Raw genomic sequence first — 22,463 nt, forward strand, 5'->3', positions numbered from 1 at the left:
GCCCTCTACTGGGGATCAAGCCAGCAACTTGGGCATGTGCCCTTGACCAGAATCAAAGCGGGGACCCTTCAGCCTACAGGCTGACGCTTTACCTACTGAACCAACCCAGTTAGGGCCTGACTATATTTCCTAGAATCTCTTAGATTACCACAGTGAAATGAATCACCAAAATAAAAAAATTAACATTAATGCAATAAATATCTAATCTACAGCCTTTATTCAGAATTCAGTATTTGTCCCAATGTCTTTTTACAGCAAAAGAAAATCCTGGACCAGACACTGCATGCAGTTGTCCTGTCTCTCATCTCCTTTAATCTAGAATAGTTCTTGGGTCTTCTTTTGTTGTAAGACATTAACATTTTTGAAGAGTACGGGCCAGCTATTTTGTAGACTGTTCCTCAATTCAGATCAAACCCTCTACTCTTACCTCAATCTATCACTGTTGGCTAGCGCACTACTAATGCCTGAAATCTTCCTGAATGCGATTCAAGTGTGGAGGTAGGGTCTGTCTTTTATCATAACAACCTTTGAAGAATCAGGTGAAATCTGCACTGGGAAACCTAGAAAATGGCAGTTATCTAATTGCCCTTAAAAAAGGTCCCTTCTTACTAAAAGACACACTGGTCACCACAGAAAGTAACTGGCTTACCACACCCCAAAGTACAGGAAGTACGTCACTCACTGGACAGTCATTTTAGAAGCCTGACATTCAGATCAATATTTGAGGAAGGCTATTGTGACTGGAGGAGGAAGACTGGGAACTAACATTTTTTGAGCTTCTACAATATGGTCATTATACACATTATGGTAATATGCATTTAATCCTCATAACAGCTCTCTGTCTTGCTCGAAATCTTACACTCTTTCCCCCCATATTTTACTGTATCTTCTACGAATCACAGGGCTCTCATGTGTACTAGTATTAACTAACAGAAAAGGAACCGCTACCACTGCAGTCCAGGGCAGAGCATGAGTCAAAGACGCCACATTGCACACATACAGATAATAATGCAGATAATAATGCTGTCACTGCTTTACCCGCCAAGTCTTGTGTCTGAAGCACAGCTCTACCATGTGGTTGTAGAGTTCTACCACTTATTTGCCATGAGGCTGTGGAGTGCTGAGCTCTGTGCAGGTGCTCAATGCACGTTCTGAAAAATATTTTGAAAATGCTTTTACTCATTTTTGTGGTGGGCTTTTTTTTCAACCGGATTCTTATCTTGACTAAAAGGCAAATAGCACAAACCCATTTATTCATTAATTCACTCACTCACTCACTCTCCTTAGCATGCCTAAAACATGGCTAAGGATTCTATGGAAACATTCCATAATCCTTTGGCATCCTGAGGTTTAGAACAGGACGGTTCTAATTAATAGATAGTAAGAAATAGTATTATAATACCATTCTTTTACTAGACAATAGAGATTGCCTCATTATTCCTCTAAATGACAGAGAAAGAAATGGTACCACACTGGAGCCTGAATTCCTGCCTTGCCATCTCTGTGCTTTATGTAATGGAGGCCAGAAGGACAAACCACTTGGAGTCTATGGTTGGTGGCTGTGGGATGCATGCAGTCAGGTAGGTTTTAGAATAGGATGTGTGACCTGGGGAAGACTGTTTACTTACATTCAACTTGAGCCACATCCCCCTTGCATGGCCCCTGAGGAAATCCAGACCCTCAACATACTGGGTCAAGCCACATTTTTAGATCCTTCAGAAGTATGAAATGTGTTAGACTAGAGGGGTCTAGACCTTGCAATCTCTGAGCTGGAATTTAAATATAATATTAGGAAATTATAGAATCTGGAAAATTATTTTTTACAAATATTTTTTATTGATTTTTTTAAGAGAGGAAGGGAGAGGGATAGGGAGTTAGAAACATCTATGAGAGAGAAACATCAATCAGCTGCCTCCTGCACACCCCCTACTGGGGATGTGGCCGCAACCAAGGTACATGCCCTTGACCAGAATCGAACCTGAGACCCTTCAGTCCGCAGGCTGACACTCTATCCACTGAGCCAAACCGGTTAGGGCAGAATCTGGAAAATTATTAACACTATTTTGTAATTCTACTGAGTTTCATTTAATTGTTAATATAATTTATATTTACACATGAAAGACTGCACATATTGACATTGTTTTTTGTAGCATAATAATAAAACAAACATCTGTGAACCTACCACCAACTTAAAGAACAGACATTATCATTGCATTGTCTTGGTATCCCTCTACCGTTATCCCTCTACTGTTATTTCTACTTGGTATCCCTCTACTGTTCCTTTCCCCAGTTATTTCTCACTAACTCCTATCCTCAATTATTTTTCTCATTCCCTAAAGTTTTTCCACATGTGTACAATGGCTGTATGTTCTGGCAATGTAATTACTGTTCAACTAGACAAAATCTGAGGTTACGGGGAGAATAGGGAAAGAAGATGGAAAAAGGGTTACAAAATTTTCTGTAATTGTTTACTGAGGCAGCTGTGTATGAAGAGAAATGAATAATTATGGAATATTTTAATGCCAATATCGTCTGTGCCCTTGAGGACCAGCATTCTGAGGATGGCAGAAAGGAAATGTAAATGTAGTGGAGAAGAGGTTAAATAAAAGCTCTGTGGTCTTGAATGTGAAGTACTATGTATACGTGTGTATGTATCTGTATCTGTGTGTGTGTGTGTACTTCCCAGCTCTGTCCACTACAAAGGCCCAGAAACAATGGCCAGTGAGTATCCTCACACCCAGGTTCTGGTCTTGAGACATTATTTCTCACCAAAAGAAACCAGCGCTTCCTGAGGAAATAATGTCTGGTTCCAGGTTTGGGGACAGGAAACACCTATGATGAGCCTGGAGCAGCTTGTAATATCAGGCAGCAGGGGAGCTATCAAAAACAAGTGGGGTCACACAAAACAAAAGTACTCAGATGCCAACCTGAAGAAGTTCTCACCAGCCAAAGATGGGACACTTTGAGTTTCAATAACAGTAATTTCAATGAACCCAAACCCATCAAATATGTTTAAATAATAATACATATATTAAAGAATTATCACATTGAGAGATGATAGGGAACTAATTATATTATATTAAAAACTGGTAAGTAAAGGGAATGAAGCCTTTCTCTTGCTGTTGCTTTATGAACTGTAACACTGGGTAATAAAATAGTATATGAGGAAAAGTGTCTCTTTATAAAAATACTAGAGGCCCAATGCACAAAATTCTTGCAAGGGGCTCGGCCCTCGCAGCCCTGGCTTCATCCGGGAGGTCGTCCGGAAGGTCATTTGGCTGTCTGGTCTAATTAGCATATTATGCTTTTATTATTATAGATCCAACCAATAAATGAGCCTGGCCAGTGGTTGAGCATCGACCTATGAACCAGGAGGTCACAGTCTGATTCCCGGTCAGGGCACATGCCTGGGCTTGTGGGCTCGTTCCCCAGTAGGGGCCATGCAGGAGGCAACTGATCAATGATTCTCTCTCATCATTGATGTTTCCATCTCTCTCTCCCTCTCCCTTCCTCTCTAAAATAAATAAAAATATATTTTAAAAAAATGATAAACTTAGAACTCTATCACCATTTTGTGACTCCCAACGGATAAACAAATATAGGCATTAAGCATCATGGGCTATTAAAAGTCAGCAAACCAGACCTGCTATGTTCTCCTATAGTCATAAAAAATATTACCTGCAGTCTTGCCAAAGAGATTCAACCTGAGTCTAACCAATCTCAGGATCCAGTGCCAATTAGAGGGAAATACAAAGGACAGAGGAATATGGTGAAAGGCACCATGACTATGCAATCAGCAATACCTACACTTAGGAAAACTATAGGCCTGGTTTCTTCAACAAGTAAATTGTAATGAAATGAAAGGGTGGAGGAGGAATGTATAAGTTAAAAGATAATTAAAAGCCGTATCATTTTTTTTCTATTCCAGAAAACTTTTGCAGGTTTTATTTACAATGCCAAGTTTTAAAAAGACACTAAAGTTAACGGGGCAATAAACTAGGCAGAAATCGCTTTAAAAAAGGGGGAAAGCCCAAAATGCCACTTTCTATAGAGAACCCACACTTCAGGTTTATTCAGAGCAAAGAAAAAAGATACTTTTGATCAGACTGGAAGAAACTCAGCCATAGGTTTGGAATCTGTACCCAAACTACACATGCAATGAAGACAATATTTTGACAGCGGTTCTCAACCTGTGGGTCGCGAACAATGAAAATACATCCTGCATATCAGATATTTACATTACGATTCATAACAGTAGCAACATTACAGTTATGAAGTAGCAACAAAAATAATTTTATGGTTGGGGGTCACCACAACATGAGGAACTGTATTAAAGGGTTGCGGCATTAGGAAGGTTGAGAACCACTGTGCTAATACAATTGATTTGCTGCTGCATTTGTCTACTGTTTGCCTAATATTAACAATTATAAACAGAACAGTGCAACTAGTATTTGGAACAATCCTTACAGTGTTACAGCGTCAGGCACAGCTTTTCACTTCTCTTCACACCACTGGTTCTCCTTGTGTACCTGGGCTTCCTCTTCTTCAGTAAAGTCATTTTTTATATTGACGGTCCTGCGAATCTCTTCAGGGGTTTCCCCCTTGACCATATTGGCAACAATCTTGCATGTAACATCAAGCAAACCTTGATGTCTAAGTAGTTTGCAGCCAGAATTAGTTCAAATAGTGTTCCTTGGTCAACTTTGAGGAATTCTTGGTCCCAAACAGGAATACCATCTGTTCGATTCTCTTTGTTCTCATCATCCTCAGGAGGAGGAGGGTCACCCTTGTGGTGGGTGCACCACGGAATGACCTTTTTTAATATCGCTGCATTAACATTTGGTAGAGGAACTAGGTCATCACCACCTTCATCACGCATTCCCAACTCTTCTAACATGGTCTTGATAGTCACAGATTGTTTGGCAATTTCAGCATCAACTTCAAATATCTCTCCATCAGAACTCTGCAGTTTAATTGAAGGCATGGTGCTTGGGCTCAAGGAGAGAGCCGGGCAGTGTCAGCAGAAGCAAAGAAGAAGGTGGAGAACAAGGCCACTTACCGCCAAGCCGTATCATTTTTCAAACGGCCAAGACTAACTTCTAGCATCTACGGATAAACATTTGGGTAATGAAACTTTTTAAAAAAATATGGAAGTCAGGATGGTGGTTATTTTTGGCAGAAGAAAGAGTTTTGATGGAAGGGGTTTCTGGGGTGAGTAGTGAAGCTCTAGTTCTTGACCTGGGCAGTATCGGTCTTAACAATTCGTTATGCCATTCATTTGATTAAGGCAGTTTTCTTTCTCAGTTTTATAATGGAAAGATCTTTAAAAATGTATAATTACCTATCGAGTGGGAAATATTGTAAAGACTGAATGTCAACATTTCTTTGTAAATAATGTCATGATGAGAATTCTTACTATATTTTTAATTAAAATACACATATTGTCTTAACATTGAAAAAGAAAACTTCATATCTATACTGTTGCCTCATAGGATAGAATGTAGAGAAAGCTCAGCTTTAAATTAAAGAATTTTTTTATATATTTAAAAACAAATACTGTTGATAAAGGGGATGGCTATGCATGGGGGTGGGGATAGGAGGTATATGGGAAATCTCTGTACCTTTCCTTAATTTTGCTGTGAACCTAAATGCTGGGGTCCAACCCCAGCCAGGTTCTGTCCAGGTTCTGTAGCCAGGTTCTTCAGCCAGGTTCTGTCTAGGTTCTCCAACCAAGTTCTGTCACCAGGTTCTAGTCAGGTTCTCTTGCCATGTTCTATAGGTTCTGTGTCCATATTCTCTTGCTAGGTTCTCCAGCCAGGTTCTGTAGCCATGTTCCCTCGCTAGGTTCTCCAGCCAGGTTCTGTCCAGGTTCTGTAGCCGGGTTCTTCAGCCAGGTTCTGTCTAGGTTCTCCAACCAAGTTCTGTCACTAGGTTCTAGTCAGATTCTCTTGCCATGTTCTATCCAGGTTCTGTAGCCAGGTTCTGTCTCTAGGTTCTTCAGCCAGGTTCTCTTGCTAGGTTCTGTATCCAGGTTCTGTGGCCAGTTTCTGTCCAGGATCTTTTGCCATGTTCTTTCGCTAGGTTCTGTCTCTAGGTTCTATGGCCAGTTTCTGTCCAGGATCTTTTGCCATGTTCTCTCGCTAGGTTCTGTCTCTAGGTTCTGTCTCCAGTTTCTGTCCAGGATCTTTTGCCATGTTCCCTCCAGCGAAGTTCTTCTGTCTCTAGGTTCTGTGTCTAGGTTCTGTGTCCTGTTGTCTTGTTACATCTGTATTTATACCAGTTGATTCCAATCCTATCAATCTCTATTCCAAAGGTTAGGGCGTTTCTTATCTCCATTCCAGGGAGTAAAGATTATGTAGCTTAAGCATGATTGTTCATAGTTAAAGTGATTAATTACCTGCCTGGCACTTAGTTAAGGGGTTTTATTCCCTCCCTAACTTCAGGGGAAAATTCCTACCTGGGGAAACAACCTTTCTCAGAGAGGTGACCTTGGTTAAAACACATAGTGCCAAGAAGGTGAGCAAACATATTAAGAACAGTATGCCATATATGCCAGGTCCCTTGAAACAGCAAGGATGGACCGGCTCCCGGCACCCAAAACTGCTCTAAAATATAAAGATTATTTTTAAAAACCCCCACCTAATATTAAGTTCTTTCCATGTGCCAGGCACTTGTTGTATTATCTCATTTAAACTGCACAAGCTTATGAGATAGATCACATCTGTTCTCACTCTTTTACAGATGAGGAGACTAGAGCACAGATGGGTTAATTAACTTACTCAAAATTATAAAAATAAAAAAAAAAATTATGTAAATGGAAAAGTAGAACCCAGGTCTACCTGACTCCTGTGGGCAGGTTCCATATTGGATCTGTCTCTCTGTGCCCAGTATCTACTAGTACTTACGGAATTAAACTGGTTTACTGAATACTAATGATCAGGAAACAGATATTAAGATTCCATAAGCTGCTACCTAGAACACCACTTCTTGGCAGGAGAGATAAGAGGCAAAGACTTCCTCTGAGCCCAGCAGTCACAGAGACCCTTCTCTAGGGCAGAATGGTCTCCCAGGGCAAGGGCTTGAGTCCAGGCAGCGAGATGCATCCAGATTAAATGTGTCTGGGAAACCGGAGAGATGGAAAAGACAGCTACATGCTGCTGACTGCAGGGGGTGCAGAAAAATGTTTTCTGTTCCCTAGGAAGGCAAAGTTACCACCCTGACACACTGAATTACCAAACCCAGACAAAGAAGTGAGATCTTAGAGTTCATGTTTCTTGACTAGATGATGGAAACCACCACCAACGAGGACCAGAAGCAGCCTGGGGCCAGTGGAAAAAACACGAGTTCTAGAGGCAGACAAACCAGGCCCTCAATCCTGGCTCCAGCTCTTACCAGCACCCACTCATCTGGGGGGGGTTCTCTTTATCCCTTTCCTGGGCTACCTGGAACATTTTATGTTGACTTTCCTCTCCGTTTCCTCTTTGTGTCTACCTAGAAGAAAGATGGGGAACCTTTTTTCTGCCAAGGGCCATTTAGATATTTATAACATCACTAGAGGCCTGGTGCATGAAAATTTGTGCACTCGGTGGGGAGGAGGGGTCCCCTCAGCCGGGCCTGCACCCTCTCCCAGTCCAGGAGCCCTCAGGGGATGTGTGACTGACAGCTTAGGCCCACTCCAGAGCAGGCCTAAGACTCAGTCTGGCCTTCCTCTGCGGGAGGCGACCAGGCGGACTTATCAGGGGACTGCGGCACCGGCTGGCGAGCGGCTGGCCCTACCCCCTGATCAACGTCCCCTCCCTCACGCCAGCTGCCTGCTCACCAGCCCACCCTCTAATGCCCAGTCATTCCACCATTCAGTCCATTTGCTTATTATGCTTTTATTATATAGGATTCCAGGGCCATACAAAATTATCAACTTAAAAATTAGCCCGCTATATTTGGTCAAACATTTAATTAACTCACCCCTAATGCCTTGGCAAGGCCAGGCCAAATGATTTTGCGGGCCTTCTATCTGTGGGCTGGACGTTCCCCACCCCTGATGTAGAATATAAGGGATTCGAGGGCTGGAACTTGGTTGTCTTCACTGCTGAGTCTTCGAGCACCTAGAACCGTGTCTGGCATAGTAGGTAGGGTCTTGGTAAATGCTTACTCAAAGTTGATTTAAACTGTTTCAACCCTCTCTGCTTTAAGTTCCTTATCTGTCAAGCTGGGGATAATACCATGCACACTTAACCAATAAAGGGCAAGAAGTAAGGGTTCAATAGATACTGGGTTTTTTCCTTTACATACCTCTTTTGCGTAACACTCATCAAATGAGAATAAAACTATTTAACTCGGGATAAAATTTCCCCTTCAAAGAATAGATAAGGACCGTTTAAGCTTGCCACTGACTTGCTCAGGACACCCTCAAAACCTACAGACCATTTTTAATGCTGTGAAGATAAGAGTAAAAATGTATCACAGTAGGAACTTGGGTGAAGAAAGTCTTAAGCAAATGGCGTATGAATAATGCCAGTGAACTGTGATGTATGAGCACAGGGCGAGCGGAGATCTGCCAGGTCACATCACTAACAGGGAACAGCAAACCAAACATAAATAATCTCCAGTAAAAGGCTTCCCCAAATCCTGCCACACCTCCCTGGGCTGTGACTGTTGGTGACTTGGGCATTCACTGACAAAAGGGAAGCTGCCTCCCAGAGAACAAGGACTTCATGCCTGCCATCTCATTGACTTTTAAAAATAATTTTGTGAGAGTGGCATTCTTATCCCCATATAACAAATGAAAAGTCTGTGGTTCTGAGAGAAAGTGATTTCCAAGGCTTCCCATCTCTTAAGAAGCAGCTCTCCTGGAACTCCAGTTTCTTTAGCCGGCAGTGAATGGGTGACTACAACACATGTGAAGTACCTCTCTAACACCTGAATACTCCATTGCACATTTACAAGCTTCCCGGATTCCAAGCCCCCAGGAAGTGAATATATTAAGATAAGAAATTAGACACATACTAGATAGTAATTGCTACCTAATAAAACTTTGCCAATTCACTGAAGTTTGAAGCAGTCAATCAACATCTGTGGATTTCTAACACTCCTGGTAGCTCCAGGCTAAGCCCAAAAAGTTTTAAATACCTTGCTCTTGTTTCATTATAAAATAGGAACCAGCCAAGTATATGTCAAGGGAGCCCTGTGAAGGCATCATTTAAGTAGAGATTTTCTTTCCTATTTTACAATTGAGGAGCTAAGGTTCAGAAAGGTATAGTAACTTGCCTGGAGTCACACAGTTGAGAGGAGGCAGAGTCCAGATTAGCACCGGGTTTAGCAATACACCAGGGAGCTTTTAACTTCACATGTTGTTTATTACTGACCTGCGTTTATGTGTGTCACGGAAGAGCCTTAATATCTGAGATCCGGTTCCGAGCCTGTCTGATCTTAGACCCACCCTGCTCTGTTCTGGATAGAAGTTCCCTGGGCTCTCAGGTCAGCTGGCTTCCTGCTTGCTTTGGCACGTGTGAGGAGCCCCTGGTGATAGGTGAGGAGGAAGATGGAAAGGAGAAGCTGAGTGTGTCTCCTGACTCCCTGCCTGGGGTATTGTCCAGCATGGTTTGCCTCCTCTTTGGCTCGTGCGCCCACTGCACAGGCCCACAGGTTCCAGTTGTGGTCAGGTGACCCAGCACTGGACCCAGGAAACCACCACTGCTGTTGCTCATCTCTGGATTATCTCTCAGCTCCTCCCTCTATCAGTTGAATAACCATTTCCTTGAATTATTTTCTCTCTTGGAAACACCAGAAGGACTTCCTGTTGTCCTCGTTATATCCCGATTAATACACTGATCAAGCTGTTGGACCAAGGGGGCCATGTGGCCGCCTGTGGTCCTGGGCTGAGACAGCTAAGTGGTGGCTGGGCTCTAGGTCTCAAGACCACTTGTTGGCTACAAACCTCTGACTGGCCAGATAAGAAATGCTTTGGAAAAGAGACATGCTTTTCTTTTCTGAGGTTCATAGCTACGAGACGGGTACAATGAACACAGTTGGTATCCTAATTCCATGGCCTTAGAGCAAGAAAAATTCATCATACTCATTCAGCTACAGCAGCATTGCCCAAACTGTGGGGAGGAGTAGGAGATGCATGGAATGTTAATAGGTAGTCTGGGGAGAAAAGGCTTTTGAAAAATTCTGGGTTAAACCAAGTTAACTAGATTTCTTTATAGCAGGGCTTCAATAACATGCATTTAAATACCTAAGAGAAAAGTTATAGTATGCAATATATGACAATCCCAAATTTTACGTGTTCAGAAAACGTAACATCTTGTGGATCTAATATTTTAAGGAACACTGTTCTAGAAATGCTGGTTTATGGGATTGGTGCTGAAACCCTCCCGTGGCCCTCTAGGCCTTTCCTGGCCTGGAGCCGTCCCCTTCTCCACTTCCTCCTTGGACACACGCCTTTTCTCTGTGCCCCGGCCACAGCTCCGACCATGCCATGTAGTTTCAACGCCCCTTGCCTGTCTGCCCCCGCTCCTGGGGAAATGCAACTTTCCCACAAGGCCCCTGGCGGAAGTGATCCCTTCTGCCTTTGGATGTCAATGCCTGGACAGCACTCTGCTACAGCAGTTACCACACCTCGGTGCAACTCTGATTGCTTTCCGGCTCAGCCTCACACTGTCCTTAAGAACAGTGATCGAATCTTACTTGTCAGTGTGTGCAAACCAGTGCCCACAGCACAGTGGTCATGAGGTCAGGTTTGTGGGGATACAAATACCCCAGGATTTAAATATGTTTCATTTTCTGCTATCAAAGCTTGATTATAATTGACTTAAAATTCGTTAAATCAAATCAAGTTCCCTTGTTATGATGATCCCTAATAAATTAGCCTTATATTAGTGTAGCTATTTTTATTGTGATGCCAATAACTGGGTTTTTAAAAAAATCCTAAAATCAATTTAAAAACAACTACACTGAAGAAAGTTCTGCACCAGGATTAACATTGCGATGAGAAAGTTCGCCACTAGGTGTCAGCCCAGGAAAAGAGGAGGGAGGGCTGCACTGGCAAGCGGTTTACTTTTCATCCAATTATCACCATAAATGTCAAAAACTTAAACAAAATATTAAGCAATTAAAGTGATCTATTAAAGGAATGTTTTAAAAAAAGATATCTAAAATGTTGACATTTCCCCTTTGCAAAATAGTTTATAAATGATGTTAGTTTAACCTGCATTTTTCAAGACAAGAAACATTTGCACAGATTAGAGACATTGACTCCTAAGAGGAAACCAGCTCAGTTTTCTTCTGAAATGCCCTGAAACTGTATACAATACGGACCATATGGTAATCACCATTGTGGCAAGTGGTCAGAGGAAAGAGCGTGGTTGCTAGAATCAGGCAGATGGAAGGTTCAAATCCTGGCTCTGCCACTTCTTAAAAAGTGACATAACCGTTCTTCACCTTGGTTTCCCTTCAGTAAAATGGGGCTACACTATGCTCTACATATGAGGACTATAAACATCAAATAAGGGAATATATGTAGAGTCTAGCATATAATAAGTGCTTCATATTATTTTCTTTTCCTTATGACTTCAAGTCTTAATGATTTATTTAATAAAGCTGTGTTTCAGCTCCCAAATAATTAAAGACATTCTAACTAAGAACTATTATCAATTCAGTCACTCCACAGATAATTATTGAGCACTTTCTATGTATCAGGTTCAGCCACTAGGATACACGAGTCATCAGCACACTCCACCCCTTTCTGGAGCGAGATTCCATTTCTTTGTGAGGGTAGCATAAGACTGGATGTGATGTAGCTGTCTATTTCTGAGAATGTATACACACCCCATAAAAAAAATCAGTGTGGATGCATGCTCAATGGGGAGTAGAGGGAAGGAAATTTATAATTGTATCCTCTAATCATCATAAATTCCACAATGTCCTCCATGGAACAAACCCACCATTCACTCTACCTTCTGTTCCTGCATCTCTACTATGGCTGGGGTATAAGAAAGAATAAGGCAAAATCCTGTTAAGAGGCTCACATGTACCTGAAGTCATCACATGTACATGTTATCACTGCTTGAAAATGGATCAGAAAGGTTTCCTTTTCAGAGTCTCACTGAAAAAGTAGAAGACCCTAAAGTGATATCATCGACTTAAAACACCAGAAACAGCAACCATTTCCCTTTGCTACAGCTTCCACAAAGATACAGTATTTAAAGCAGCCACAACGGGATCAGCTTACTCCATTAATGCACTTGTGTGTTGTCCTTTCCTAACTAGAACCGAATATTTACTGCCCATGGTGATTTCACAGAGGGCGATCCTCTTCAATCCTAACTGGCTACCATGCTGCCTTTTGTGCCTTTGTTTGACATTTATATATTCACGCTTGGTGTTTGTGTCAGATTACTCTTCTCATGCTCGGAGGTGAAGCTGTGGATGTTTTCTTTTTTCAAAAACTAAGCATCGATATTGTACAACACTGAAATGTGACCACCAGTCTTTCTGATGCATAGCATGGGAAAACGAGTATCATTCATTTGTTCATTCATTCATTCAACACGCACTTAATGAGCACCTACTAATATCTGACTATGTCAAGGATACCAAGGAGTACAAAACATGGTCCCACCTATGGGAACAAAGTAGGAAAGCAGCCAGATTATTAAATGGATTTAAAAAATTCTTAGAATTTAAAGCCTAGAATTCCTTCTGGATAGTCTAAGATACACTAACTGTAATATTTTTCAAGTATTTTAGAACATAGGAGAATTTAATTTTCATCACATTTCGTGATGCTCTTTGAAATCATTCGGTGCAGCTTGATCATCCTGTTTAAGTGTATTTCCTGCCAGTTCTCATCTCTCACTTAAGGACCTACTTTTTATGGGTAGTCAGTCTACTTCTAAAACAATGGTTCTCAGTTCAGCCATCATTCATTGTGTGGCTCCAAGGTGCCAGGACTCTCAAACTGTTCCTGAGCAACATCAGTGTCCCAGGGAGGTGGACAGTGGAGATTTGGTGCCAATATCGAACAATGGTCCTCTTATCCTAATAAGCAAAAATGTTTTGATGAAATAGAAAAAAAAGATTCTCAATGATACTTTCTCTTGTGCATTTTTAAAACTGATTCTAATGCATTTCTTAATTTTAAACTCTTGGTACCTACCACCCCCTCTAGCCTGCAAGTGCTGGTGAGCAATAACATGAATAAATAAATATCAAATAAATATTGAAGGGATTAATATGTGATTTCTTACTGATCTTTTTTGTATCACTTGAGATAGAAGACAAACTCTCACAGTAAAGAACGGGAACGAACAGGACAGAATTTAATTGTTTCTGAATGGTCTCGGGGAGTCTGACACTTGCTGACAAGTATGGCCACCACTGTTCCAGGACGTGGCAGTCTCTCTCTCCTGCTCTTCCTCCTTCAGCTACCTTCTTGTCATCCAGGAATGGTCACTATCATTTAGTTGATATCTACTACCAAGAAAAACATTGTGCTGACTTTTACATGACTATTGTTATTTTTCTCAATAGTCCTACAAGGTTGGCATTATTTCCATTTTAGGGATGAAAAATTGAGGATTAGAGAGGTCAAATGACTTTAAGGCCATCTTCTGGCCGATGACAAGAGCCAGGATTAAAACCCAAGTGAATCCAAAGACCATACTCTTTCCAACACACCTGGTGGCCTCCTTAGCCATTTAAGAGCTACATAGCTATGGGTCCCCAGTGGTGAGAGCACCTCCCCTTATCCCTGCTTCATTCCCAGGACATGATCTTAACTTGGGATGAATACTAACATGAAAAAATGGTCCCCTCTCTAGTCCATAGACTCCTGCTGTCAATGCATCTGTTAGGTAGGCCTGTAGGTTTTGGCCTATAATTCCCTGTCTGCTTGCCCAAAATAAACTAGAAAATAAGAAAGTCTTTCACAAACTTTCCCACAGAGCATTCATAGGTATATAGCCATGCTTCACAAACACACTACTGATCACTTAAAAACAGCATGGGCTTTGTGTGGAAAACAATTCAGTGGTTCTTCAAAAAGTTAAACATGAAATTACTGTATGGCCCACCAATTCCACTTAGAGGTATACACCCAAAAGAAGTGAAAACAGGCCCTCAAACAGGTAAGTGTACAGAAATGTTCACAGCAGCATTATTCTCAATAGTTAAAAGGTGAAAACAGCCCATGTCCAACAACAGATGAACAAAATGTGGTATAAACAAAATGTGGTATATCCATAAGGTTAGAATATTATTCAGACTTAAAAAGGGATGAAGTTCTGACACATGCTACAATGTGGATGAGCCTTGACAACATTATGTGAAGTAAAGCCAGACACAAAAGGACAAATATGGTATAATTCCCCTTATATGAAACATCTAAAATAGGCAAATTCGTAGAGATGGAAAGTAGAGTAGAGGTTCCCAAGGGCTGGGGAAGGGAAAATGGGGAGTTATTGCTTAATGGATATAGAGTTTCTGTCATATAGGGCTGTGAATGTAATGAATGCCACTGAATTATATCCTTAACAATAATGAAGATGGCACATTTTATGTTGTATATCGTTTACTACAATTAAAAAGACCAAAAAGCATGGGCTCCAGGACAGATGTGGATTCAAGTCCCAGCTCTGCCCTTCCCAGCCTGTGTGGAGGCACACGCACCAGAACCTATTGTTTTAAGATGCCTCAAACCGCCTTTTCCCTTTAGCACCAGATGGAGGCACAGATAAATGAGTAATGTCCCTCATATGCATCCTGGGTGTCCACTGCTGGCCTAGGTGGCGGGCAGGGAACGCGCACCATGAAGGCTCTTCATTCTTCCCATTTTTTGAGCTGCTCCGAGGCTGATTCAAAGGAAATTTGCTTCCCTACCACGTTGTAATGAGTTGGCACCCACAGTCAGGCTCCTACACACAGACTTGTATTACTCTACTCAAAAGGCTTCGAAATATAACATTTCAAAGCTTTATTCATAAAGATGTCTAGTGGAATATTGATTATAATTCCTAGATATTGGAAATAATCTGAATGTCCAACATGAGAAAGTGGTTATAGCCATTATGGTAGCTGTGCTTGATAAAATAGTATGCAGCTATGTAAAAATGCATATGTCATGTTAAATGAGGAGAAACACACTTTTAACTTAGATTTGATAGCAGCTATATAAACACTTTGCATAATGAAAAATAATTAAAGAGAATATACAAAAGTTAGTTGAGGTACTTTTGTTAGTTCAGTGTGACTATAGTGCTATTTTAATTTTTCTAGTTTTGAAATATTTTCCTATTGTTTATTACACTAAAATCACAGATAAAAAGTTTTGTGTTTTTTTTAAATCATGAGATCAATGGTGTTACTCAACCAGGAGACAGATATATATGGTGTTTCCTGACCTGCTCCAACACAGCCTTGCCCATTCATGCTTGAAAGCCAGGCTATCAATCTGCTTTTATCTTAACTTCTCTGTCTTCCAGGGGTTTTAGGTGGATAAATATGACTCAGCAGAATCATGTACACAATCAGGGGCTGTAAGGAAGGTGATGCCAGCAGACCCACAGCTGAAGCTGGAAGCCAGGCCTCTGGGGGTGAACGGAACAAGCCAGACTGGAGGAGCTGGCTGCTGCCTGCACTGCCTCCTTCACAGACACCCTGGCTGGCTGTCAACTGCCCCCAGCCCAGCATTCACCTCTGAGGGCAAGGGCTGTGCTCTACGCATCCTGGGGATGCCCAGCCAGCAGGTTGGTCCAGAGAGCACCACATGAGCTTGTTGAATAAACAATCGCAGATGCTCCATCTATACTGGCCTTCTCAGACGCTGGCACAGAACAAGACACATCTTAAAGTACCAATAGCCATCCGTTTTGCCTTCTGATCTAACATTTACCAAGGATCTGCAGCGGACAAACATGGGAACATACACTTTCACATGCACTGTCTTAAGATGAATCCAGGTAGCATGAGCTATGAAATGAGAAACTGAACAGAAAAAGGGATGAAATTTCTAATTTCATAGTCTATTTTTGAAAGTTCTTTAAAACTCAGGCTACTGTGCTATGAAATGTCTTCAAAGAGAGGGCGGCGGCGAGCTAGTCATATTCAGATTTCATGATGACATAGTTTTAAACAAAGGAGAAGTAAAAGTAAGATTCTTGTTAAAATTCATTTGTTCTGCATAGCCAGGAGAAAGGGGAACTTTCAAGACAAATTCAAGAACCACACTGCTACCCACATCCTCCACAAGTTGCAATCTTCCACCAAGCTGAGAAAGGATCCTTGGCTTAGCAATTAAAATCATTTGTCTTTTATCCCCTTCTTGCCAAAAAGGACCCCAGCCCTAACTAGTTAATCCCTAACACACACTGCTACTCCCAGAGTTGCCTGGCAACTGCTAGGAGGCGTGTCAGAGAGCAAGAAAGGCCTAAATAAATGAGCTGCAGCCTGGCTGCGCTTGACATGGATAAAGGGGGGTTTTCCGAATGGAGCTGCCTGGCTGCTTGTGGTTCTGTCATTTAAGTGGAGATGAACAAGTTGGCTTGGCTGATATTGTTAAATATCTTGGGCTTTGCACCTGGTATTCTCCGGGTGACTGAGAAATGGGTCACATGCCCTGCGATTTGCAGACACTCTCCCCTCTGCCGGCAGCAGCCACCTAAAGCCTACAGAGAGAGCAGGATGCAATGCACTCATGCTGAGTGAGACCCAGCACCAGCCCCAGCCCAGAAGCTTCCCTGTGCCTTTATGTCTTTCCATCCACTGTTCCCAAATATACTCATTGATGCCTGCACTATGCCATGACCCATGCCTGGTGCTGGGAGCACAGAAAGAAAGAGTTATAAAAGTGGAAGATGTGCAAACCAGAACAAAGACAGGTGAGAGGGTGTGGTGGAAGGAATCTGAGTTTTGGAGTCAGGATGACCCAAGTCTGTCCTCTGGCTCTCCTACTTACCAGAAGTCACCCATAATCTGATCCTCTATCTCCAATCTGTGAAATGGATAGTAAAGGGCAGTGGAGGGGAATGACTGAAACAACTGAGAGATGAACCGAGCTCTGGCCTTGGGGAAGGCTGCTGAGCAGGTAGGAGATGTGGCTGTCGCTGGACACTCTTTGAACTCATTTCCTGACACTCAGGAGAGTCCTTTGGAACCATTCCCCTGGGCCTGAAGAGAGGCACCAGTGAGCACTGTCGAGTCCATCATGTTTCATGTTTAAAAACCAAGCCCTTGGGACTGTGCAGTGACTCGAGTCTCAGGACTGCACCCACCGGCCCAGCCCAGTGGGAAGCCACACCCCACACCCCACAAAGCTCTCCACTTTGGCTTATTCTCCCACTGCTGGCTGCTGCTCAGATCCGCCCGGCAATCTGCCTTAGAGGCGCCCCCGTCCGCCACCACCTGCTCCGGCCACCATCTTTCTCCATCACCTTGTATATCAAAGGCCTTCAGTGTACTTCATCTTTTGGCCCAGTGAACCCATGTCAGGGATTGTGCCTCAGGAAATAATTCAGAGCATGCATGAAGATTTATCCAAAGATGCTCACCACAGTATGGTTTAAAATTGTGAAAGGTGCCTAACCAAAGCCCTAGCGCTGGGCTGATGTGATGGCCTTGGTACTGATTTCAGATCGCAGGAACTTGATAAAAGTCTGCCCTTCTAAGAGGCCCACAGGTGATTCTGATCCACAGCCAAGACTGGGAGCCACTGGAGTCACCTGATAGGATATGCACAGCCATTATAAACGATATTTTAAGAAGAATTTTCATTTGCTATGAATAAAAGCTTACAACATACTAAAAGACAAGCCCAAACAACTGGGGACTAGATTGCTTTGCTGGTAATTTCTCAATTGCCTAAAAGTAAAATCCCAAAACCAAAAACCCAAATGAAACAAAAAGGACCCAAAAAATCCTGGGACCTAGGTAGAAACATGCTAACATGTTATCTCAACTCCAGATGATAGGATTGTGGGTGTTTTCTCATTCAAGTCCTCAGTTACTTTAAACTTTTCTTACCAGGAGCTGGTGTTTTTATAATCAGAGAAATACAAGTGGCCTGAGGAGGCTGCTCTATCCCCTCAGCACGGGGAGTCTGCCATTCTGGAAGCTCGTCCAGGTCAACATCCCCCACATGACCCCCATGTGACAAGTGCAAGTACAACCACAAACTTCTCCAGAGGAGCAACCTGTGCCTAATGGTATGCCCAGCAATACATACCAAGACTCCGCCACCTCTGGATTCTAGACATACTCATGGCAACGATAGGATCACTGTGAGAGTGGACTACTCATGTCTGTCAGTTCACAGCTTCCCAAGGAAAGGACTGAGCCAGTTGCCTCATCCTCATTTTAGAGATGGGAAGATGACAGTATTTTCCTTGAATTATATCAGCTCTCAAAACAACACCATACCTGGCTGGTTTGGCTGGCCCCAAGGTCAGGACCAAGAATCAGAGCCACCTCCCTCAGAGACAAGCAAGACAGGATGAACTTGCTTTAAACCGAAGGGCCTTAGAGGACCTAGGAAAGAATTTCTTCGGAAGCAGAGAGTGCATACCCGCTTCTGTTATGTGGCCATGACCGTGCCTGAAGCACAGGCAGCAGAGAGTCAGGCCTCAGTGCTGACGGAAGAGAGGAGCAAGGAGGGGGGTGGCATTTGGCTGCTGCTCCCTGCGCACCACCACCCTGGCCACGTCACAGAGGGGTGACCTGGCTGAAGACAAAGCACGGACTCTGCCATTGCTCTGTGTCTCACTTAGACACGTGATGGAGTCATAGTGGTAAGAAAACGTCCTTACCCTACAGGCAGTGTGACTCACTCCAACTAGGCTGGCCGGGCTACCATCGCTCCTGAGAGAAAGGGGCTCTCAGCCAGGTTCCCCTCCGAAGTTCCCTGCTCCATGGAGTGACCCAGGCCCCTGGGCCAATTTCTCCATTCTCCTTGGCCAAGAGCAGGCTGAACAGAGGGTATCAGATGCAAACTTTTTATTGAAGTTGGGAGAGTTGGTGCTTTCATTGGTTTTAGGGTTCACCTGTTGTCTTCATACCTGAACAATAACTAGTTGTTATTGTTAGGGTATCACAGGCAGGCAGGCCGGGGATGGGAATGGGGCCATGGGGACTTAGAAAGGTTGAAGGGCCATGAAGGTGGATTACACTACTTTCCAGTCCTCAGCATACTTTATAGTCATTCTCACCAAGACCACCTTGGGAGCCTCTAAGAAGTGAAGCCCCCAGGATGCTTTACTTTCTCAAGGGGGGGGATGAGGTTCCTATAGAGGACAAGGGCAGTGAGGCAGTGGGGAATCATGGCTTTGCGACCAACTGGCTCCTCCACTGCTTAGCAAGTCGCATCTCTTCTCTGACCCTCAGTTTCTGTACTGGTAAAATGGAGATGATTATTGCTACCTCAGTCTTACTGTGAATCCTCAGTGAGAGCTGGGCGCTGTAGCTAACAGAGGGATCTTTGCATTCACAGGAGCAGTTAGTGTGCCTCACTCACGGCCATGAGGCTTCCTTGTGCTAAGAGGTAGGGATGCTCCCTGCCCCCGTCCCCCGCAACCCCCATACAGATGCACAACCTCTTCTAGGTGAATTCAACAACCAGGCAAACTGCAGGTTTCTCGTGGTCCCTGAGGTATGTTTCTTAGGCCTGACCAAACACGGGTTTATAACATGCCAACAAGTTACTCACTGGCTCGATTTTCAGAGCGTTCCGGTAGCTGCCGAAGAAAGCGGCCTGGGCCTTGAGGAAAGCTCTGGCCACACCATCGCCAGTGGTGGTGGAGACCTTCTTTAGCCGGCTCTTCAGTGAAGAGATCTGGTGACCGAGAGAAAGGAGACAAGTTGAGGGCAGGGCTGGAGGAGGCTGGCCGGCTAAGGGCTCTAGGAAATCCCTGGCCAGAATCGACTTGTTCCCTTGGCTGCTGGGAGAGCAAAAATGCACTCGGTGTTGGGGCAGGTTTTTGACATTTAAATGAAGGTTGCTTTTATTAGAGCATATCTAATGAAAACACAAACAAACCACTTTCTAAGCAGTTACAATGAGCCAAGTAAGTGCTTCACATTGAGTTTCTAATTTAATTATTTCAGCAATCCTGCAAGGAAGAAATCAGTGTTCCCATCTTATAAGGGTGAAAGTCTCAGAGATGTTAGATCACATGGCTGGGAACAAACCTAAGAAGTGGCTAAGTCAGAATATGAATGGAAGCCTGTCATCTGACCCCAAATTACACAAAAATTTTCAGTTCCAATTCCATTCCCTCTTCACATTACTTACAAATATCAGAATAAGTGATTTACAATACTTAATATATTATCTACCTATAGATATAAAAGGCTAATAATGCTGTGTTTGACTGGTCGCTATGACGCACACTGATCACCAGGGGGCAGATGCTCAACGCAGGAGGTGCTGAGCTGCAGTTACTTGGTGGCAGCGGTTCTCAGGTGATGCACCCCAAAACCAGAGAGGAGGAGCCCGATTTCTCACGGGCTGGGCAATTCCACCTTCGGCCGTGGGTTATGTTGTTGCTGGGGCACTGTCAGCCCCAAATCTGGTTTACTGCACACCTGTGTTTGGGTTCCCTACCCTTTACCACAGCAATTTTGCAGAATGCCCTCTCGCACTCCGGGACCCCTTGGGGGATGTTGGAGAGCCAGTTTTGGCCCTATCCCCGCAGGCCAGGCCGAGGGACCCCGCTCACTCTGCAGATGCCAGGGAGGGACCACAGGGGGTTGGCTCCAGAGCATGTCCAGCCCATCTCACCCAGTCCCTGCCGGCCACCTTCTAATTAATTTCCTTTCCATGTGCACGAATCCGTGCACCAGGTCACTAGTGTATAATAAATAAATATATGTTATTATATAGCTCACACCTTATACTCTAAAGCAGCGGTCGCCAACCGGTGGTCTGCAGACCACTGGTGGTCCATGAGGTCTGAAAGGTTGGTTACTGCTGCTCTAAAGGAATAGTAGAAGCTTACAGATAAGCACTCACATGCTAAAATAAAATAGATAAGAAAGCCATGGCAATTGGAAAAGTAGCCAGGAACAGATTTAATATGTAAAGAGAAGCCATAAGGTATTACATAGTGGCTAGAAATGAACTTTTGACAAGAGCCTCCTAGTGGTCAAAGCAAAAATGGATACATAAGAAGTAGTGAGATTCTTGGGTCCATCCATGTATTACAAACAAACCAGTTACCCAGCTGAACACAGATTTTCTTGAAAGTGAGAACTAAAAGAGATTCTTCCCATGAGTTCCCAATGTACGAATGACTATGACGTGATGGCTGCTGCCTTCAATATCAGACAGCATCAAGCTTCCGGGTTTGTTTCTAATATGCCCTTCATTCATCTCAGGATTGCACAACTGCTGGGCACATCATTCACACCGTGTTCCATGTGAAAGGTGTCCCTAGAATTGTGCAATGTGGTAACCTCGAGTCATTCATTTACTCAACAAATATTCATTATTTCCTCAGTGCCTGGGACTGTGTTAGGTGTTGAGGATACAATGGTGAACAAAACTAGACATAAGCTCTGCCTTCATTAAGGTTACACTCTCGTGAGGGAAACACCAATACTGCGACATTGCTACTGTGATGAGCCTCTGACAGCGCACCAGGGAGGTCAAGTAAAGCTTCCTGGAGGGAAACAGCCTTGGACTGAAACCTGAAGGATCAGCTGAAGGAGTCGCCTAGGCCGAGGGAGGGAGGAACAGTGTACCAGACATGGGGAATAGCATTTGCAAAGACCCTGTGGTGAGGAGTCCAGAGAAAAAAAAGGGCTGTGGCTTCAGTGGAGAGAATGAGGGGCGTGTGGCTTAGACTGAGGTGAGAGCAGGGGTCAGAGGAGCCTGTGAGGACACTAAGGAATTTCTTCCTTTATCTTGAGAGAAATATAAAGCTAATGACTGTTTTTAAGCATGTGGGCGACATTTCACAGGCACATTTCAGGAACCAGGGGCTTAGATAAAGGACTATCGAATGGCTTGACATTATCTAAGGATAAAATTAGGAATAAAATAAAAAATTAGATTCAGGTGGTCCATGAATCATCTATAAATTTTTAATATGAAGGAGTGATGATCATTTTAGGAGGCATAGGTTCCATAGCTTTCCTCAGAATCCTACATAAACAAAAACTAAAACAAAAACCATTAAGAATAACTGATCTGGGATGGACTATATATACCTTTAGAAATGTTCCATGAACATTACTTCTTGTTACTAAGTTTTTTTTTTTATATATATATTTTATTGATTTTTTACAGAGAGGAAGGGAGAGGGATAGAGAGTTAGAAACATCGATGAGAGAGAAACATCGATCAGCTGCCTCTTGCACACTCCCCAGCTGGGATGTGCCCGCAACCAAGGTACATGCCCTTGACCGGAATCGAACCTGGGACCCTTGAGTCCACAGGCCGACGCTCTATCCACTGAGCCAAACCGGCTAGGGCA

The 22,463-nt window shown here is 43.3% G+C and overlaps 1 protein-coding gene and 1 pseudogene across 2 annotated transcripts in view; both read right to left on the reverse strand.

Annotated features, from left to right (window-relative positions):
- Positions 1–22,463, reverse strand: part of DENND1A (DENN domain containing 1A) — a 465,733-nt gene that overhangs the window by 119,377 nt on the left and 323,893 nt on the right. The window contains exon 13 of the mRNA XM_081104118.1: positions 19,694–19,819. Coding sequence (XP_080960244.1) covers positions 19,694–19,819 — 126 coding nt within the window. The remainder of the gene's footprint in view (positions 1–19,693; positions 19,820–22,463) is intronic.
- LOC308528180 (S-phase kinase-associated protein 1-like) lies at positions 4,472–4,984 on the reverse strand (annotated as a pseudogene). Its single transcript has one exon. The product of its transcript is annotated as an S-phase kinase-associated protein 1-like (transcript).

The sequence above is a fragment of the Myotis nattereri genome, assembly GCF_964212035.1.
Source record: "Myotis nattereri genome assembly, chromosome: 12".
Lineage (NCBI taxonomy): Eukaryota > Metazoa > Chordata > Mammalia > Chiroptera > Vespertilionidae > Myotis > Myotis nattereri.